General features: G+C 40.3%; 1 protein-coding gene across 8 annotated transcripts in view; it reads right to left on the bottom strand.

Moving 5' to 3' along the window:
* LOC135498463 (uncharacterized) overlaps positions 1–15,634 on the bottom strand; it is a 29,946-nt gene that overhangs the window by 8,041 nt on the left and 6,271 nt on the right. For 5 of the 8 annotated variants that reach the window (XM_064788737.1, XM_064788736.1, XM_064788732.1 and 2 more), the window contains exons 2-8: positions 9,769–9,897; positions 9,249–9,423; positions 8,198–8,377; positions 7,743–7,930; positions 6,497–6,639; positions 6,011–6,072; positions 1,426–1,455 (exon numbers count right to left, since the gene is read on the bottom strand). In XM_064788737.1, the coding sequence (XP_064644807.1) occupies positions 1,426–1,455; positions 6,011–6,072; positions 6,497–6,639; positions 7,743–7,930; positions 8,198–8,377; positions 9,249–9,423; positions 9,769–9,897 (907 nt within the window). Of the gene's footprint in view, positions 1–1,425; positions 1,456–6,010; positions 6,073–6,496; positions 6,640–7,742; positions 7,931–8,197; positions 8,378–9,248; positions 9,424–9,768; positions 9,898–11,079; positions 11,171–15,634 lie in introns of those variants that run through there. The other 3 variants (XM_064788738.1, XM_064788734.1, XM_064788733.1) reach the window with 3 other exon arrangements.

Genomic DNA, 15,634 nt, shown 5'->3' with positions numbered 1-15,634 from the left:
ATTTGATTCATATTTATATTTATCGATGATATCACCAGAGGGACTAATAGCTGAGTTGCATGAAATGGGCCGAGTTTCTTTGATCAAATTATGATGCAACTGGCTTTTTTCTTCAACAGATGTCAACATGCAACACATGTAAATGTACCTTGCGATGCATTGCAGAACATAATCATGACACAGGAGCCAATAGCATGAGAAACTGTTGCAAAAATGCTCCATAGCAGACTGCATGAGTGCCCGCTAGCAAACCAGGACCACTGATCTTAACCTATCACTATGACAGACACACAAAACAATGACGAATTCCTAAACTCTAAAGCGTCAACAACGCGGACAGTCTTCAGAACTCAACACGTATTTGGTAAAAGATTTAGACCTGGGGTCATAGGTGGAGTGAAAGGTACTGAAAGAATAACACAGCGTCTTTAAACAGTTGACAAACATTGCCGGATGGTCCAGACTGAGGGCTCCTTTGAAACATTTTAAGGGGTATGTGGGCCAGGGAAGAAAGGGATGGGATGGGGGGGGGGTCAGGAGTGTGCAGTGCTCAGCATTTGTCTGTTCACAGACAAAATCTGTACATATGATGCACGAGATCTGCAAAGAGGCAGCACTAGATCTATTAAGGAAGTGGACTAGATCTGTATTGGTGATGGTGCCCTAGATCTGTAAGGGTGGGGCCCAAGATCAATGAAGGTGATCTGTAAGGGTAGTGCACTAGGTCTGAAGGGCGGTTACTAGATCTGCAATGGAATGGTGGTCACTAGATCTGTGCAGTGGCTACACTAGATCTGTATGGGTGCATGGTGCACTCAATATGTATGGGTGATGCACTAGATCTGGATGGGTAGTGCACTAGAATTGTATGTGTGGTGCACTAGAATTGTATGTGTGGTGCACTAGAATTGTATGGGTGGTGCAGCAGTGCACTTGGTTTGTGCCATGATCTTAAAGTAAAGAAAATCAGATACATTTTCCTTTATGGTTGCACATAGCAAAAAGTGCTTAAAACTATGCTTAAAATATGCAGTGGGTGCTGAAAATAATGTGCGATGTAGGACAATAGTCCTTACTGGTTACACGACAAGTGTGATTAGTACTTGTGCATTCAAGACATGCTATTAAATATGATCAGCAGTAATCAATGAATAAGAAAACTGAACTAACAACATCAACAAGGTAGATATCAACTGGTATTGATGATACCACACTGGGTGTATCAAAATAAATGCAACAGCTTGATTTTCCAAACTAGCACAACTCGTTTTGTACAATAAAACAAATTCTTCAACATCAAAGTCAAATTTCCAAATGCAATGTACTACTAGCAATCAAGATAATCAATCATTAATTATTTATAAACACATTATTAATTAAGACAATTTATCAATTTTTGGTCTGAAAACGAGGTATTTCACTCACCTGGTGGGACAAGCTTCGGTCGGATTCTCGCTGAAAAAAACATTCATGAAATCGTGAGATATGGAATTAGCTTGTTAAAACACTTTTGAACATCAGACCCTTTTAGTATCTGGAATGATGAAATCAAGTTATCATTTTAATATCTGTTTTAACCTGTTTTAAACTCAAGTTTAAATCAGGCAATACTTCCAATTAGATAGGCAGAGGTTGGTGAGAATCGGCTACCAATCACTGAGGGACGTCAATCCTTTTGCTGCGGATACATATACTTTATCATCCTGAAGCTCAGACAAACACTCGGCACTATCAATGTGCGAGGGGAGGGGCATACGACTGACTGTGGATTTTCAAGGATGATACTTTATATGAGCATATATTGAATAGACACTCTTCAGTGGCATATCCTGAGGTCGGTTGCCATATTTTAGCCACGTTTTGTCACCAGTTCATTTGCCCGTTGGTAGGTTTGGGTAAGGGTAGTAGGCCCGATATCTGTATATAAAAGGAGTTAAACTTGTGTGAAATCGGGTATTTTTTAACTTAAAAGGGAATTGCTAACAACAGAACTGGGGGGAAATTTTGTAATGCGGATTACTGTTGGCCAGCGGAATACAATGTACGGATCTGGTAGATCCCGGGTGTTGTGGCAGTGAAATGGTCAATAGACAGGCACCACTTTCAATCGTCAACTATATCAATTATCACAGAATGATTACATGTACTTACACTGTGCATCCAGGAGGTTTCAACAATCGTAAATCTCACTGGGATTCCGTATTTTGGTTTTGTTTTACTTGGGGGATTTGAATGCACTATGGGATGCGAGGAAGGGTTCAAAGCAAATTTTGAGAGATAATAGTAAATTTCGTGGCCAGAATTGGAAATTTCATTACCCAAAACCATGGTCACACAAAACTGCCCAGACTATGAGGAACTAAAGGAGAGGATAGGGAGGCTGTAAACCACTAAATTTTTGCATCTGCGAAAATTTCTAAATATTATTTTCATAAATCAGGGCAGTTACTAGTATTTGCAAAATCCATAAAAAATAGAATTCCCGCAAAAATTTAAGGGTTTACAGTATAAGGGTACCAGTACCGTGCTGTGTCAAAGTTAGAAAAATCACTAGGGAAACGACAAGCCTAGGGACTTCTAAATGTTAGACAGTTAGGCATATGAAATATTAGCCTGAAATAACAAGAAACACACAATTATAAAACTGATCAAGTTTATTTTTCCAGTTCCAAGATTTTTGTACAAAAATATACAGTTTGACAACACAACTTTTTTTACAACTAAACATTTGATTTCCTCATTTGTTGTATAAACTGAGTAAAAAGTTGACAAGTAAGTAGTTGAACGTTAACTTCAGTCTATCTTAGACCTAAGGTCATGTATGATCGACCTTGACAATTGAAGGTCACTCAAATGTGACCTAGATTGAGTTAAACTCAAGGTCAAATGGAGTTTAACCGCAGTTAGACCTTGAACGTTCAAGGTCGAGTTTCAGATTGAGTTTCAAGGTCATAACCTTTGACACAGCACATACTTACAGTACCTTATAGTGGAGGGAGGAGGGGCAGTGTAGTGGCTAGTTGAAGGACAACATGGAGATTTTTATTCAGATGAACTTTATTATGATGCAGTCTTTAGCCTTTTGTCAATACGTTTAAATTGTTTATGTTTCCAAGCATAAAATTGCTGATGCAGGGACAGACAGAGTCACGGGAGGTTCACTTGTTATACCTAGCAGCAACCCATCGAGCTAGCAAAGGCTACGAGATACCTAGTGCTACTGGTGACATCAGAATTGGGTAGCAAAACTGGCAGCTATGACTGAATGTCCCTGCCCCAACAAGGTATCAAAACCATCAGAGGTGAACGCTTTTAGACGATGAAAAGAAAATATCCTCTGCCTTGATAGAATCGGAATGAAAAGAGGCGATGTTAGGCCCCTCCTCCCTTTACAATCTATAACAAAAATGATGTGGTCAGTTACTGAGCAGGATATAAGTACAATAAATAAAATAATGTCCTCTACTTATATACATGTATAAATTATGAGAAATCGTAACTAAATTTTATATTTGGCAAGAGTCTTTGGTGATTATGGCGAAGACTGAAGTATTGATAGGTCAGAGTTCAATGAGGACTGCTCATATTATATTTCTCATCAGAAGATATGATTCAAACATGACAGTACAAATGTACAAATCAATATTTTATGTTCACAAAATAAACAGCGAGTTAAAAATTGATTTTGGACGGATGGATACACTGTAAACCTACAACCTAACGAGAGAAGTCGCCACTAGGGGGCAGCATCATTTGGGCGAACGACCCATTCGATGTGCTGTCCCACTTGTTGACTTTATCACAGCAACGATGAGCTTGGATGTTCATAGGGGGCACCAGCAGTTCTTTTAAAAGAACTAGTTGTATACGCCCTACTTCCAAGTGTTTTAAATTCACTACAGCTACAATGAGAGAGCATTTTGCGAACCTCTTTACGCCTGTGAATATTTTACTAGAGAACGTCCTCTGAGTAATTTGAGCAACACCCCAGCAGGAACAATACTGAAATCTTAGCTTCTACATGAAAATATTGTTCTGACTATGTTAAAGTTGCCCATTAAATATTCACAGATGTAGTGGGTCTAAAGCATTTTTAACCAAAGCTTAAAATGCACTTATTAAACAAAGTAAGGTCAGGTGATACAATTGTAGCTCTGGTTCAATTCATTGCCTCCACGTGCATTGATGCACACTGCAGGCTGTTTTATGCATTGTAGGGTTATAATTGTACCACTTTACCTCATAAGATAAGAGAAAAGATGAATAACATGTTGAACTTCTGGCAAGACACTTTTTCCAAATACCATGTCGATAAATTTTATACAAACGTCATGATTTGTGGCCTAATGTCAAAAGATGTAAAAAACAGCGGATCTTTGAAATATCCCTGTCAAATTTAGATTCTAAAGTCATACAATAGGATTGCCCTGGCAAGCACAACATTTATCAAAGAAGGGTTTGAAAGACTGTGGCAATGTGCTTCAAATGATCCACAGTCTCAACAAAATATCTATGTCGACGGCCCAACAAAAACTCAGTGTTACGAGTTATGGGTGATATGTCTTCCTGACAACTGTACGTTCCCTTCATGTTCCTGTGTATAGCTTTATAGGGCCACATCATCTGACGTTTGTTAAAAATCACTGAGGAAAATATTTCCACAACAGCACCAATCCAGACACAATGCAATCCATTTTCACTAACCTTCCTGCAATGGGAGGACACTGTCCTTACATCAATTGAGCACATTGAGACCTTATACGCAAATAAACCCCAGTGAGTACTGAAGTCAGCCATTGCAATTTCGCATGGGCCGATCATTTCAGCCAGCGAACCTGAATTTGTTGTCAAACTGATAGCGTCACACAACTTTTCTCACATCAGTATCCCTTATGTGAGGCCACGTTTTCAACCAAATAACCACCTATCATGTCAAGCTCCGAATAAACGGACCACTGAGGTTACTATTTGAATTTTCAACTGAATTTGTGTTCTGGTTTGATGCGGCTTTGAAAATGAAAACAAAGAATACAGTGAGTTAATAATATCCGCCTCCGCTATTGTATTGGTCATAACCCCCGCCATAGCCACCATTGCCACCGCCGTAACCTTGATAACCTGAAAAAGTGGGTAGTTAGTCATCAAACCAAACAGAGAAGAGATAGACTGGGTCCGCCGTATAATTTTTTGTTTTGAGAGAGTTGAAATCATTCAACCACATCTGTACGCCTTGGTCAACACCATGCGCTAAGCTGTTTTAATGGACTCAGTCAGGAAATGTATGCATACGACGAACCTTGAAGATTTAGAAAGATGTGACGGAAAACATGCACCATCACATCTACGAGACGATAGCAAGACTACCAGAATGAGAGGGTTAATGCACTCTTGACACTCAGCAAAGCTAGCCATTTATATCACCTCCATCTATTTCCCCAACCTTTACAATGACGGATCATTTCCCCAAAACACCTCTGTCACTTTCTACTTCAGTCTTAAAGACAGGAATGGAAGCATCGAGATGAAAGCTCATGCACACTTATTTTTGTAAAGCACCCTGCACACTTAATAAAGCATCCTGCCCTGCCAACCTAGCTTATAACCAGTAAAACACCTGCCCTGCCAACTTAGCTTAAATATAACCAGTAAAGCACCCTGCCCTGTCAACTTAGCTTAAATATAACCAGTAAAGCACCCTGCCCTGCCAACTTAGCTTAAATATAACCAGTAAAGCACCCTGCCCTGCCAACTTAGCTTAAATATAACCAGTAAAGCACCCTGCCCTGTCAACTTAGCTTAAATATAACCAGTAAAGCACCCTTTCCTGCCAACTTAGCTTAAATATAACCAGTAAAGCACCCTTTCCTGCCAACTTAGCTTAAATATAACCAGTAAAGCACCCTTTCCTGCCAACTTAGCTTAAATATAACCAGTAAAGCATCCTGCCCTGCCAACTTAGCTTAAATATAACCAGTAAAATACCCTGCACACTCGGTTTAAGTTCACCTACCTCGCGGCTGTTGTAAAGGTTCTACTTCATTCGGATATGGCTGCACAGGTGGTCGCCGCCGCCTGCAAAAATGACGGGGTATTATCAAAAACTTGGATCAACTTCACGTCCCGGAAAAACAGACCAAAGACAAGGTGTCTGAATTGTGTGAAATGCGCAACTTGGAGGTACCGCCTACTCGTTAGTGGACCAAAAATTGTCAACCGCAAAGTGTCTGCTTTAAACATACCATCCCCATCACATTTGGCATCCCTCACTTTGCGCACGTTATGAGCAAAGGATGCACAAGTTGTCAGACAGAACATGGGCTAGGGGATGATAGAGATGAACTGGACCTAAGTTGAGAGAATTCATGCCCAGGACAGGAGGGAAGTGGAAAAATCTTCTTGGCGACCTATGCTCCACTTGGAGTAACAGGGCCTCACGTTGTCACTTTAGAATTTGACAGCTGCTATGCATGACCAAGTGCTGAAGTTTCATACTTACATATCTAATGGAGGTAAATGTGTTACGTTGTTCATTCCAGCCGGGGCTGCGCTCGGGCCTTGACCCGGACCCGGTGACGGTGAATAGTTATAGTGATGATGATGTACTGCTGGCCCACCTCCCCCTCGTCCTGGACCCGTGACCTAAAATGAAGGGATTGGAGCCAAAATGACCAATGTATGAGAAACATGGTGATACATCAAAATGAGGCAGATTTCTATTAGAAATAGTCAGTTTATAGGTCTACAGCATCAAGATGAGGGCTGTGCTATAAAGCAGCGGTGATTGCTGCTGATGATGGTCAAAGTGATCATGTTGTCATTTCTGCAGCGATTTTCATCAGACGGTACAAAATGCTCATCCTTTAAAAGACACAGAACTGAACCAGTTGTTAATCTTATACTCTAAGTGGAAGTCTGCAAGATATGATTATGTACAGTCCTTAACAGACAGAGCTCTGGTGCTTTTTTCACTGATGTGGTGGAAAGGAGATACTCATCCTATCACTGAAGTTTTCCTGCAAAGGATTTGGTATTAGACCGTGCAAGTTAGGGACATACATTACCTTAGTTATAAAACTGTTTCATCTATTTTCTTTCCCACATAGCCTAAGAAGTACCACCTTAGCCATTTGCACTTAACCCCAAGTTGTGTGATGCTACCAGTTTGACAACAATTTGCAATTTCCGTTGCTAAAATATAATATATGTACATTTTTTTTTCAATTTGTTGATATACCATACTGTGTTTGGAGAGTGTTTAGACAGAGTGACAACAAAGATTTACAATTACCAAAATGCCCAGGACCAAATAGCATGCTAGACAATGCATTTATGCTTTGTGATGTATGTACATCCAGCTACCTAATTTAGACTAGCTCTGTGCAAAAGAAACCTAAGGTGGCGTGCATGTAGGGAATGAAAGCAGACAAGACAGTTTTGGTCGATTCTCTCTCCCGCAACTGGTGGCGTCCCTGCTCGTCAAAGCAGCGCTCGAGCATTTGATGACCAAGGAGATGCTTTTTACTGTTCAAATCTTAAACAGAAACGGAGGTATCATCAAAAGATACCAACTTCATCAGCAGATTTATTATGAAATAATCGCTGGGGTCGGGCCTAGGCCGCAACAGGAAACCAAACCAGTGGAATCAAACCAACACACCTGATTGGTGAAAATTTTTCCTTCGTCATCAAAATGCCAACAGACACCACCCGTTTTGAGCAGACGACCACAAAAAATAACTTACCACCGGATTGTTATTACGTGGGTTCGAACTCACCACTATTGGAGGCTGACTTGGCCCACCCCCGTCGTCGCCAACTCGTATAATTTGCGGCGTGTTATTTTTTGGCGTAGGCATCGTTGATAACATCATTTGATTCATGACCATCTGATGCATCTGAGCATTCTGCATCATCATCATCTCCATAAAGTCTGAAAATGTGAAATAGACGTGGTGTACCTTCGGTGCAAAGTTGGTTATTCTAGGCTGGAAGAGATGGATTTAGAAACAAAACATCTGGGTGAAATCTGGGCATGAGGCATTTTTATAAAGTGCTTTCCACTGACCAGGGTCTGTACAAAAAGCAGCTTGCTCAAGGCCACAACCAGAATTGTCTCCTATATGTTGCATTACATTACAAGTACTATTGGTATAAACAAAAGGTGCCACATCACAATTGATAACAGTAATTATCTTACCTCCTTTTCCCCACTTTGTTTCGGGATAAAAAACGGGCGCCGCCGCTGGCGCAGGTGCGGGAGCGGGCACCTGATAGACTTGTGGTGCCACAGGTGCCACCGGCGCCTGTATCTGAATTGGCGGCAAGACTTGTGGCTGTATGTATGGCTGGTACTGCGGTATGACTTGGCGAGACATGTCTAGAGGAGACAGAGAGAGGAGAGAGAGAGGGAGAGTCAAACTATGGTCTAGCAAAGACACTTATACAGATAATCAATCAAAGGTTACAGTATTGGTCAGAAGTAAGACACCTTGTTAGAAACAACAAAAATACTGCGTCGACGGGTTTAAGGGAGTTCAGAGGTGTCCTTTTTACATCGGCCTATTGCAGGTTACTGTAAACCAGAAAATGTCCATGTGCCTTTTATTTCCGCATAAAAGTGCGAATAGTTTCGACAGGTTGTCTTGTCAGGGAGAAACCCCCATTGACAAGTTCATGTAACTTAATCTGACCTACCTAGAATTCAACCGAGGAAATGAAACGGTTAACAGTAAATGGTTAAGGAAAAAACAAAAAAAACTATGCACTACAAAATAAAAAGTCAACCTATTTGCTGCTAGTTGCATTTAAAACAGAAAATGTAGGCAATGCAACCAGAGGGCCAATTAAATGATACATTCAGCCAACCCAATCAACCAACCCAATATGCACAATGCCTGATTTTGCCAACGAACGGACGCATCTGTAAAGTAACCATCCCCCCTAAAATATTTCAAGGGGGGGTATCCCCCCTTAAATTTGAGCACTTAAGTTTGTTTTACTGTCAAATCAGTAATTTTCATGATTTGATATGTAAAATAAGAGCATTTGGGAGCCAATTGTAGCGGTTTTAGAGCCAAAAAACGTCTCAGGAGGGGTCATATACCCTTTTAAAGAAAAAAAAAATATTAGATTTTTTTTTTTTGCTCCCCTCAAATTTAATCCTGGCGGAAACCCTGGTAACCAAATTCTCAAAATTACAACAGCAACAGCAAATATGTTGAGAAAAAAATATGTGCACATAGCTCTACCTCGTGATCTTGTAACCTTAATACCTGGCAATGAATGTCTGGATGGCGGTCGGCGATAATATGGTGAGTGCGGGGGGCGTGGTCCCTCGTATGACTTAGGTCGATACTCCTCCTTTGGAGGTGCTTTGTAACTATAGACTGTCCTCTGTCGATCCGGCTCTACTGTGTGGTGATTCTGAAAACATTTGAATTGATTGAGGTCGCTGAGTTGTATAACTTTCTGCTCTGTTGCACATGGCACAGTTTCTGCCGAACTCGTCGTGTTACTTTGGTTTCTCTCCAGAACTCCAGTGTTGCCAATAATATCACCTTGACCTATCAAAGTGACCTTGACCTACTGTCCCAAAAGTGACCTTGACCTACTGTCCCAAAAGTGACCTTGACCTACTGTCCCAAAAGTGACCATTCACCTACTCTCCCAAAAAATTTACCTTGACCTACTGTCCCACAAAGTGACATTGACCTACTGCCCCAAAAAGTAACCTTGACCTACCCTCCCACAAATAAGACCTTGACCTACCCGTATTCTTCCTAAGAGATCATCTCTTCTAAGCATAGCCTGCTGAAGGCGAACATTGGCCTTGTCAAGGGCGTCGTCATCATCGTCGCTTGCTAGTGAAGATCTTCTGTCTCGTTCTTGAGAAAGTTTCTGGAAAGATAAAGGTCATGGACAAGGTTACATTAGGGCCAAGAAACAGTTGTTCTGTTTGCAGTACCATCTAGTATACATCAGAAAATATACACAAACATTTTACATTATTGTTGCACTGATGACGAAATGCACCACATGGGCAATGATGTAAATTTGACATAAAAAAATAGCATCTTTTTGGTGATGGCGTCATTGCTGGATCTTTATAGGGAGGGCAGTTTTAAAGCAATGTCAAAGCATTGGGCGTCTGGATGGGTTACCATAAACCTGACACTCCGACTGTCACGCCACCTTTAAGTTGTTTATAGACCTACCTGGCTGCAAGCACGAGAGCACCCCAAGAACATGCAAATTCAGAGGAGACCCAAGAACTTCAAAATGGAGGCCAAATCCGCAGACATCTTAAAACGAGATGGCAAATTCCAATACTAGCAGTCGATTGGGCATTTGTTTACCAATTCAGAGATTTGGGTGCGCATGGAAATTTATCCAATAATGGCAAAGTCATATAATCTAAAGAGCACCATATCTTTTACAGGAAAATTATCAGTGGTTTTATGCAACAATGAGATATGGTATTGGGCTGGCTTGCTAAAGGGGCATTTGCGAGTTTTCTTTGGTGGAATTTGATTCAAACGTGACAGAAAATCAAGAAGATTTTGCAAACTGAAGTAAAATGCTTGTGTGTAATGCAAACTCAAAGCTTTGTAACAGTGATTTCGGAATGCATGCACAGTAGTTTGTTTTGATTTGATGCATTAGGATGACTTAACATATGAGGAGTAGGTTCGAAGGATGTTCCCCGGTACATCTTTTATAGACACATGTGTCATTTGTTAGTTTATATATGAGTTTTGAGATGGTACCTCCTGTCTTTAATGACAATTATCACGGTCTTGTGATGACAACTTAATCCACTAGCTTTAAGCTATGATCATATAAATCATTTATTAAGCTGCATATATCATGAATTAAGCTACATATTTCCAACAATAAATGGGTTTTTAATCCTGTCAATGAAATGTCATGCCGACAATGTGATTATGTTAATTTTTGGCATGTGATCGAACCAACATTTGAAAGTTTTCCTTGCTAAATCTGACCACATATTTGGCCTTTTGACTGAGAGCATTGCACACTGATCAAAGAGATCTTCATCTTAAGAAACAAGAACCTTACCCTAAATGTAACAAATCGTGGAAGGGCCATCCCACTACACTTGTTTCAGTTTGGTAAACTTGTCCACTAAGGTTGTCCATTTGAAATTATGTTATGCACCTTCAAATCCAAACAACTTCGCTAGACTTGTCCCTTTACTCCTATTAGAATCAAGGCTTCGATAAAATGCACCACATCAAATAGTGATTTTGATGTCTAATGTTTTTTCCTTCCTGTACCCTCAGGCTGACTGACCTTATCCGACAACTTGTACCAAAAGAATGACTGACACTACCCTATTCCTCTACCAAACCTTCAAACGAATATTTGTTTCCATGAACATGTAGGTCATCTGGTCTACTGTCACAAAAGTGAAAATAGACCTCCTACCCTTGACATGTTGGCCACAGGAGGTGACTCCCCTGGAGAAAAATCTCTAAAGAATGTCTCAGTTCAAACTGACATTCCTCTCCATGTCGCAGTGGGTGTAGGTCTATTTGGGGAGTGACTTCAGTGGGGCCCCTCTGAATAAAGGGGTATTGAAGTGATACATGCAGAGATCACATCATTGAAAGCTAATAACCATTTTTCGTGCATTCTTCATCAAGTCAACCACCTTTTGAACTAAACTTTATCTTGTCCAATCCTATAGCGTATTGATGACTTGCAACGTGCCCTTACACCTGTTTAGGCATCACAGCATTTTTTTAGCCCTCTGACCATAGAGCGCTTGTGGAGCTTGGCTAAAGTAACCCAATAACTGCACAGGTTAGTTTAATGGCATGAAATATCTGCCGTGTGTGATTCAGAGAAAGAGGGGTCGCCCTGCACTTCACTCTGGAAATCGAGATCACTATAAAGATTTTGTACAAAATTTAAGAGTCAATTTGAAAGATTCTTTAGAAATAATGGGAGTACATAAGATATTCCTATCCATCCCCAATGGAAAGCTAACGGGATGAAGTCATGACAACCTGAGGCCACATTCCTAAAACCCACACCTAAATTCGTCATTCTGCCTCGAGTGCTCAGGGGACAACGAACAGTGACGAAAAGGTAAAAGTACAATGACACACATATACATACGTCAACCAGTGTAGATTATCTTGATCATAATGATTATTCATGGTTGATTGCCTTGGTTGAAATCATGACATTAACGGTGATTTTTATTGGGAGCACAATTCACGGTTCATATCACAACAGCACGATTGATAGTGTCCTGCCCACAGTATATTCTATCGAAGTCCTTTCATGAACTATAGAAGATATAGGCTACAGGGAGATAGTATAGATAAGTGTGGAATGAAAGCACATCACCTTACTACACTAACATTTCATTTTGACCAGAAGAAAATTCCTTGGCAAGAAATCTCGTAATGCAAGGGCCGAAACTGACAAAAATTGCTCGGGATGCATTTTACACTTAAAGCTTGGCTGTGTGTACAATAATCGGTGAAAATGAAATGCAAAAGTGTGGCATTTTACAGTACATCAAATGATAATCAGAGAACCGTGTTATTGAGAAAAACTTTATTGCTGTTTTGATTGAATTTTTTATCAATCCGGAAGTGCCACTGATTTGAAGAAAAAACATTTATTGTCAAGTTTTCATCTGCGTGATTAAATGGGTCAGCGACTTCAAATTCAAGGGACTAACTTAATTTGGCTCAGTTTACTGAAAGGGTGGAGAAGTGAGAGGCCTACGCCATTTGTAAAAAAATATTGAAATTGTAATTGAATTTGAAAATTTCCAATCGCGTTAAAGACGTATTGAGTATAAATAAATGTCAACAGTGCCATTCTGTATACAAAGACTGTTTATATACATGTAGGCCTACCAAGCTTCAGAGAAGTTGCATGCTGCTAACTTCACTACAGCATTGTGTATAGAAATGCATTCTATTTTCCTGGACCACCGTTAATTACGAACGGCGTACCCCTTTAAAAGGTAGCTATAGGTAGGAGCTGGGGGGTCATATTGGTAGTTTTTAGGTGACTATATGTATGAACAGTTAATGGTCTGGGTTATGTCTGATGCAGTGATGATTATATTTCCCATGCAAGAAAGGAATAGTTTTGAAGAACTTCGAGCTAGGAGAGTCCCTATGCTCCAACAGGTCTCATCATTTCTCAAATCACATGCCTATAAAAATGATAATTTAGGGCAGATATTCCAGCTAAAAATATTGCGACTACTCAATCAGAACTTGTCAATGTCCTGCACTTTCAAAGGGAATATAGGTAACGGAATGGATCAGTTGGATTCCTCATTTCATTCCCACCCACCCTTGACGACAAGACTGTTGTAGCAACTGCGGATATTCCACCTCGAATTTGACAAAAACTTATCCTACAATCCAAACAATTTACTGATGTCAATCGATAGAAGTATGTGTCCAACTCAAAGTGAAGCCAACTTTCATTGAATTTCACACGATAAGTCGTCCCAAATTAGTTACATTATAAATTGGCTGCCATACAAAAATGCACAGTTCCAATCAATTCAATTCAACATGCAGCATGAAAGGTGGTTACAATCAGTTGAGTCTGGTTCAACAAAACGTGCCGTCACCCAACATACTTTGATGTACACTACTCACAAACTACAACCGGTCATTCTTGCCTTGGCATGGAACAATAACTGACGATATTTTGATTTGCAGTGATCGCAATTGTTGCCCCGTCAAGTGCTAGACCGAGGTATTCACGATGATTGAAGAGGAGTGTCCGTATATTGACTATTGATGGCTAAAATGAATTAGTGGTCAGACCATTACCATCATGCACACACAGAGGCAAATGCCTCCAATGTTGCTACATGCGTGTTGAACCTTGCTTAAATCGCTTGTTTGAAATGGTTATCATTCGTTCTCCACAGAAATCAATCTGGGGTTTAGGAGCTGCTGCAAATGCTCATTTGTGCTCAACCAATAGGGGAAGCAGTGATTTCTGGCCGGGAGTCAACCTATAACCTGTGGATCATGAGGCCAATGCTTTTCCACTGCGGTCTTGCTCTCCTAGATTGTTTGCTGCAGTGCATTATTGCCTGTGTTGCATGATCACTCGCATCACTCCTCCTCTTTTAATAAGATTAGAAAGTCTAATCTGTGTTCACTGGACAAAGATTTACTGAAATTTTTCTCAGTTTCACTATTGCATGGAGTGAAACTGCAGACAATTCCCGGTGAATTTGAATCCGATGAACAGACTGAACTTGTCAATGTTATCGAAAATCGCCTGGATGATTGAAAGTTAACACCAATATTTCTCCTTTACGATATACTCGCCCCTTGAACCGAAGCAAATGGAATGAAACAGACTAAAGGTGTCAAGAAGTGGAGAGAAAGATAGTGCATAAGGACAAATTTTTGCCACAACCTACCTGAAATCAATTTTACAACCAAGGTCAATACATCTGAAGCCAAATCGACAACCAGTAGCAAAGAGAGAAAACAATGCAATGTTTAGGATACTCCCAAGATATTTCAACATTTCAAGACAAAACTTGTTGAAAATCCTCCAAATAATCGACCCATCCATCGAAGATCATATTCAAAGATGTCTTGATCTATACAATATAGGTTACCGAAGAAGATGCCATTTCTGCATAGCGGTAGATCCACACATAAAGGGAAACTGCACACTGACTAAATTGAATTCAAATTCGAATTTTTGAAGCTTCAACCATTGACGACAAATTGCCACAAAGACTGATATAACAACATCTTTGGCAACAGAAATCAAATGGAGGATATCGCTTAATTAAAAGTTCTATTTGTTACTCTAGCATGTCTCTAATTCTAATTTGTACCTACCGAGGAAGTTTCGATTTGTCAGTTTGGGGCAAAGTTGCTTTAAATGTCAACAATAAAACAAACGCACTCGCAGATTCAAGTTCTGCCTTTGGCAAGACGAATCAAAATATTATTCCAACTCCTTCATGAATTTATGAAGATTTTCCAATAATTCAGGCCACGCTGAATTGTATATGTGGTTCGGGGATAAAGGTCCCCCTAGGGGAGGTACATGCAGATGGGGGCTACCCTGATGACACCATGTCAGGTGATGCATTGGTCATTGGTCATTGCGCACATCAATCTGCCCCCTATGTTCTTCCCAATTCCCTCATAAGAGTAGACCCCTCTCTCACTAAACCTAACATACTGTCGTGCAAGGATCTTAAAAATAGGAGCTGTTGCTACTTCTAGCTATGATTGCAACTTTCTACGATGCTATTTTGTACTTTGATTGAAATGTTCTTCCCTGGCCAAAGAGAGAAAGCCGCTGAGAAGACCGACAGGCCATTTCATGACATTCCGTAGTGGCAGGCAACAAGGGCTCTCAGAAGAAGAAAACTGAAAAACAGCCGCGAAACAAATGCAGGCCGCACATCGGCATCATATCTGTTGACAGTTGCGATGCTACCGAAGACAACAGTACATAAACACAAGCCGATTGGTCAACAAATCGACCGAAGATTTACAAAATAATGCAGGAAATTCGGTTGGCTTGCAAATAGATTCAAGAGACCAGGTCAATGATATAAAGTACATGTACTAAGATACTGAATAAT

The sequence above is a fragment of the Lineus longissimus genome, chromosome 13 (genome assembly GCF_910592395.1).
Source record: "Lineus longissimus chromosome 13, tnLinLong1.2, whole genome shotgun sequence".
Taxonomy (NCBI): domain Eukaryota; kingdom Metazoa; phylum Nemertea; class Pilidiophora; order Heteronemertea; family Lineidae; genus Lineus; species Lineus longissimus.
This window is presented reverse-complemented; position numbering and strand designations above follow the sequence as displayed.